The 5,649-nt window shown below is 41.0% G+C and overlaps 1 protein-coding gene across 1 annotated transcript in view; it reads left to right on the top strand.

Annotated features, from left to right (window-relative positions):
* gmds (GDP-mannose 4,6-dehydratase) overlaps positions 1-5,649 on the top strand; it is a 246,940-nt gene that overhangs the window by 80,702 nt on the left and 160,589 nt on the right. The window contains exon 5 of the mRNA XM_015391840.1: positions 4,165-4,357. Within this exon, the coding sequence (XP_015247326.1) occupies positions 4,165-4,357 (193 nt within the window). The remainder of the gene's footprint in view (positions 1-4,164; positions 4,358-5,649) is intronic.

Consider the following 5,649-nt stretch of genomic DNA (forward strand, 5'->3'; position numbering starts at 1 on the left):
ATAAAATAAAACCGTGCATCTTTAACTTACCAGAATGAAAATGCAGGGAACACACTCTCATTGACATCGGGATATTGTGGAAAGTTATGTTTGGTCGTATTACAGCTCCAAGTTAGCTGACGACTCTTTATCTTTGACACTTGGTCTCCGTGGTTGCGCCTCCAGGCAGGAAAGCGGTGGAAAGTTAACCCATTTTCTATGTTTTTCTCATGGCGATCATGTGTTGCGCTGTTACAGCCCACAATACAGCAATGATTTACCATGATTGAAATCAAGTTAAGGTGAAATTAATCAAATTAAAACACGTCTGAGAGGGAGTACAGTACGCGGTAGTCGTAGGCAGTAGTCTGAGCAGCGGTAAAGGAGGCCATCAACATGGTGGCCACACAGAGTCATTACGTCATGACGCCCAAGCCCTATTGGTGCACAGCTATTTCATGAAAATGTGTTCTACTGTTAAATAGAACAATAACTTACTGATGGTGTCCTTATAACAATATAAAAACAGTCATAGCTCTGATTACACATGGATATTGGCTCCGTTTGTGTTTTTATGTGCATTCAGAAGCAGATTATATAAACTGTGGTCAGTCTGTTATCTTCATTTGACTGTGGATAAATGGAGCATTATGAGCTTTTTGGCTCTCATATTTACAGAAAATGATGGAAAACAAGTTGACAAAAGTTGTAAAAAAAAAAAAAAGCAGCTGCATAAAAAAAAAATCAGCTTTATGGTGGCGTCATGGAAAGCTGCATGTTGCATTCTGTCCCCAAATGATTCAGATTTTTTACCAGTCACTAGTGTTTTCAGTATGGGTTGTCTTTAGGTCATGAGTGCTGTTTCTGTATATAAAGTCTCACTTCACATTCTCTTGTAATTTATGTAAATATAAATGAAAATGCCAGAATGCAAAGCAAAAGCATGAGTGGAGCGTCACAGGTAATCACTCTGAGCTGCAGAGTGTGATTGAACCTGATTAAACCTCCTCATGGTGTGTGTGTGTGCACGTCGTGAGGGAAATAGAGGCCCAGTGTTCTCTGGTCCCAGCTTTAAATAAGGGGTCTTTATCTTACCGTGTGTGGAGTGCTAGTGTGAACGCACTAAAGGGTTGGAGCTTTTTCCTCCATTTAGTTGTGGCCCACGCGGCTCGCACCAGATGTGGTGACCGCTAACCTGCCCGGCTTTTAACCGTCACGCCTGATTGGGGGCCTGAGGCCGAGCTGGCACACTGTCAGACACACACACTCACGGCACACGTCGTTACACAGACACTTGTTCCTGCTCACAGCCATTTCTAATTTAGATTTAATCTCTCCCCCCCAAGTGTTTATTAAGTTCTCCCTCTTTAAATTTTCACTGTTTGCAGTGGAAGGGTTAGCTTTATTCTTTCCAATGGTCTGTAGTAGTAACGATTTAACTATAGGAGCAACATTTGTTCTGGAGAATTTGCGTGGATGTTTTTTTTTATTTTTTTTTTATTTACATTTTCGACTGTTTAGAGCCAAACATAATATTCAGTTAATTAAAAAAACTAAAAATACAACAAAACAAATGAAACTAATTATTGAAAGCGAAAATTTAAAAAGTAGCACTTTTGTCCCAAAATCCAGTGTCCAAATATATATTAACAAAGCTAAAATTTCATCTAATAACAATGCAGTTACTTGATTCAGTATAGTATCCACCTGCATCTGCACTGTGTTTATTTTATAAAATGTGTTAATTAATATAGAGCACTAAGCCAGTTTAAAGTTAACTGGAAATAAACAGAAGTTGTCGCATCATCAACGCTTATCTAGCAGCAGAGCTTTTGCTGTTTCATGCTATGCAACAACACAGGCACTCATAATACGGTTAGGCCTCACTCTGGCAATGTTTTAATGGTAAATAATGCATTTTATGTAATGATAGTAAAATAAAAAAAGTCCAACATATTTATCCGGGTTCAAGAAAATGTAGCATTCAATGTAAATGTGTCATATTTTGCTATGTCAATAAACTTTTCTGAGGAAGGAAGAATGTAATGTAAATCCCTTTATTGTCCCACAATGGTGAAATTCACTCTCTGCATTTAACCCATCCCTTTGGGGAGCAGTGGGCTGCCATTGTGCGGTGCCCGGGGGGTAGTCTGGGATTAAGGCTCTTGCTCAGGAACCCAGAGTTGAGGCTGTGGGGATCAAACCGGGTACTTGCAACCTTCTCAGAGCACAAGTGCACTAATTACTAGGCCAATACTGCCCTATAAAGAAGGGGAGAAGGTAACATGAGAGAACATGACTGATTTGGGTTCTGAGAAATGGGAAAAATATGAAGGAGGAATTTGGTGAGTGACTACAGGGAATAGCGAGATGAATCAGCCAGCCCTATCAGAGATGCAGAAGCTCAACTGACTTTCATTAATAGTTTCCGCACATTATGCTCAATCTGGGGAGTCGGCTGCATACTTGAAGAGTTAACGTGCAAAGATGTAGTTTATAGTGAAAACTGAAAAGTGTTACAAGCTGCTTGTGTAAGAGATGTCAAAATGACAAAATCTATTTACTGAACTCATTTAATGCAAATCTAAGTGAAGCTTAGTGTAAACTATACCGTATTATTCTATGTGATACAAATCTATTGCACTTGGCCAATGCTTTCATGGGCATGTCTTTGAAAAAACATTTTATTCTTCATGCAACGTTTCCCTTATGTACATAATATTCTGGTGGAATCTAGCAGTGATTGTAAGGCACAAACCATGGGTGGATTTAGGAAATTTGGGGCCCTAAGCAAAAACAGGCATGGGGCCCTTTGAAATGCAAAGACAACAGATAGAGAACATTTTTATAGATTAAACATACATTTTTTGTTCCACTGTCCCTCTCTTCTTATCCCTTTTCTTACTGTTTTCCTCTGTATGTTTTGTTTTGTCCCTTTTTCTTTTCGTGTTGGCAATTAGCTCAGCTCAAAAGGAATGAATTTTTGATTTTTTTCCAATCACTAATCTCACTTAGCTGATTACTCTTTCCTGTGTTTCCAAAAAGGCGAAGACAAAAGTAAATAACCCATTCTTCTTTTCCCTGTAGACAGGCCATGATCTGCTTATCTGTTCTCCATTTTTCATTTGCATGAAATTATAGCTGCATGAATCATGACAGCAGACAAGAGAGAGGAAAGCAGGAGGTGGGGTTACAAATCTACTTGCTCTGGAGAGCAGCGATCAGCGCTTTTATATGTTGTCGCTAAAGTCTCCAGTAGCAGAAAAAAGTAACTAAATTTGTCGCTAAGCTTTTTTTTTTGTAATAAAAGAGCCAGAGGGGTCTTAAAAGTCGATAGATAGAAAAGCGCTAAGTTGGCAACAATGCTCTTCGTTTTGTTTTCAAATGTTTTGCTTTTGTTTGTTTGGACCTTTCCGCACATGCACAACAAATTGACTGATCCAATGTGGTGGGTCCTGAGACACAATATTCTAAGCATTCTGATGGCATTTTAACGAAAACTTAATTAATGTGCACAAATAAGTAATAGCTGTATTACCCATACTTGTAAAAGAAGTTTTATGGGGCTCCCAGGAACTTTGGGCCCTAGTCAACTGCCTAGTTTGTCCTAATGGTAAATCCCCCTCTGGCAGAAACCAAAAGTTGGCAACATCTAACTACAAGTAGAGTAGAAGTAAAAAAACAGTTGTTTCCAACTTTTTCAATGCCTGTCATCCATGAGTGAAAATGATTTCTTTCCTAAAATTGTTTGCAATCTGTTGATGGTGGTGATATTTACTAGCCATCTTTATGCATAGTTTAAGAAAAAAAAATTGTGCACAATGTGGAAAATTCAGACTGAGCAGTTTGACATTTGGGGTCTGGATGCTCTAATGGGTCGAGCATAAATCAACCTTAAATCATGCAATCATGCATCCATATCAAAGAGCAGGGCCTCACTCATTTCAGCCTACCAGTGACGGCCTTGTTTAGCAGAGCTGCTTTTAGATAACTCTGTAATTTAACTGTAATGTTACTACATTTTCTACTTCCTGCATCATGATCCAAAAAAGGTTTGTTCTTATTCATTCTATCGTGATTTCACAACTCTGAGGATATAAAGAGAAACCTTACTACCGGTACTTTAAGATAGGTCTTATCATTGATCTTGAAAACCTCTTTTTTTTTTTTCTTTCTCCCCCCCAGATCTCCTTTGACTTGGCCGAATATACAGCGAACGTGGACGGCGTGGGCACATTGCGTCTCCTGGATGCCATCAAGACATGTGGTCTGACCAGCAGTGTCAAGTTCTACCAGGCCTCCACCAGTGAGCTGTACGGCAAAGTCCAGGAGATCCCACAGAAGGAAACCACACCATTTTACCCACGATCGCCTTACGGTAAAACTAATGCTGCAGATTCCCAAGTTAGCAAGCATGATGTAGCTTCTCTGTTTACCTTTGTCAGGGACTTACACGTGATCAGCTAAGCACAAACAAATTACATTATAACTCTACTGCGCTTTATGTTAGTGCATTTATGAATACATGTCTTTAGGAATGTGTACAAGTGAAAAGAGGAGCGCTTTAGAGCTCTAACTCCCTTTAAGCTCCCTTCACACCCTGAGGCCAAACGTTTGATTGAAGAGTGGAGTGGTTCTCTTTTTAACAAAGACACCTTTATATCCACAGCAGTCAGCACTCACTTTCAGCTTCCACACACACACACACGTAGAAACATAGGCTGCACACGTGTGGTAGCGATCAGGTTTAATGTTCTCTGTTGTCTCAGAGCTCCACCGTCCGACACTTTCCCCATCTGTCAGCACTCAACCTGAAGCTGAATAGGAGCCGCGTACCCGGCTGCTCCTCTATTAATTAGACTGGGAAAGGTAGAGGCGGAGGTTGCCATGGTAAACTCCCTTCACCTCTAGTGTACTTCTTGACCTATGGCTTAATCAACATGCACCTCCCTTCATTGGCTGTGGTATTTGACTCATTACATGAAGAGGAGGATAAGGCGGACTTTGGTTTGAGATGGAGGGGTCTCACATTCATCCATCTGTCTTGGTTACAAGAAAGGACTAACAAAGGTTCCAGCTTTACCAAAGATGTGGTTTTATTGTCCTGGAATCAGGTCGTGCTGGAGGTTTCTTCCTGTTAAAGGGGAGTTTTCCTTTTCACAGTTACTACATACATGCTCAGTGTGTCTGTTTGCTGAGAGAATCAGCAACTCAGTGTAAGCAGCTGTCCATTCTCATTTTAGGCTCATCCAACTCCGATTATGCTCTCAGTCACTTACTCGGTCACTCACTGACGCGTCGGTCACTAACTAACTCAGGCAAACACTTGATCACTCTCTCTGTCACTCACTCTGGCTGTGTCAGAAAGAGAGCTCTCCTCACAAAGCATCATGGGATTTGCTGTCACAGCGGCCAGCTGTCGTCTGCGGCTGTCGCTGCCCAACAGCGGCAACAAATAACAAAGATGCCGCAAACACCATGCAGGTAGGCGGAGTTACATGACCCACTGGGAGCAAAACGTAGTGATCATCAGTCCAAACGGTCAGCCTCTGTCACTCACTCACTCACTCACTCACTCACTCACTCACTCACTCACTCACTCACTCACTCACTCACTCACTCACTCACTCACTCACTCAGACACTCACTCACTCAGACACTCACTCACTC

Source organism: Cyprinodon variegatus, unplaced genomic scaffold, assembly GCF_000732505.1.
Source record: "Cyprinodon variegatus isolate N-32 unplaced genomic scaffold, C_variegatus-1.0 Scaffold562, whole genome shotgun sequence".
NCBI lineage: Eukaryota > Metazoa > Chordata > Actinopteri > Cyprinodontiformes > Cyprinodontidae > Cyprinodon > Cyprinodon variegatus.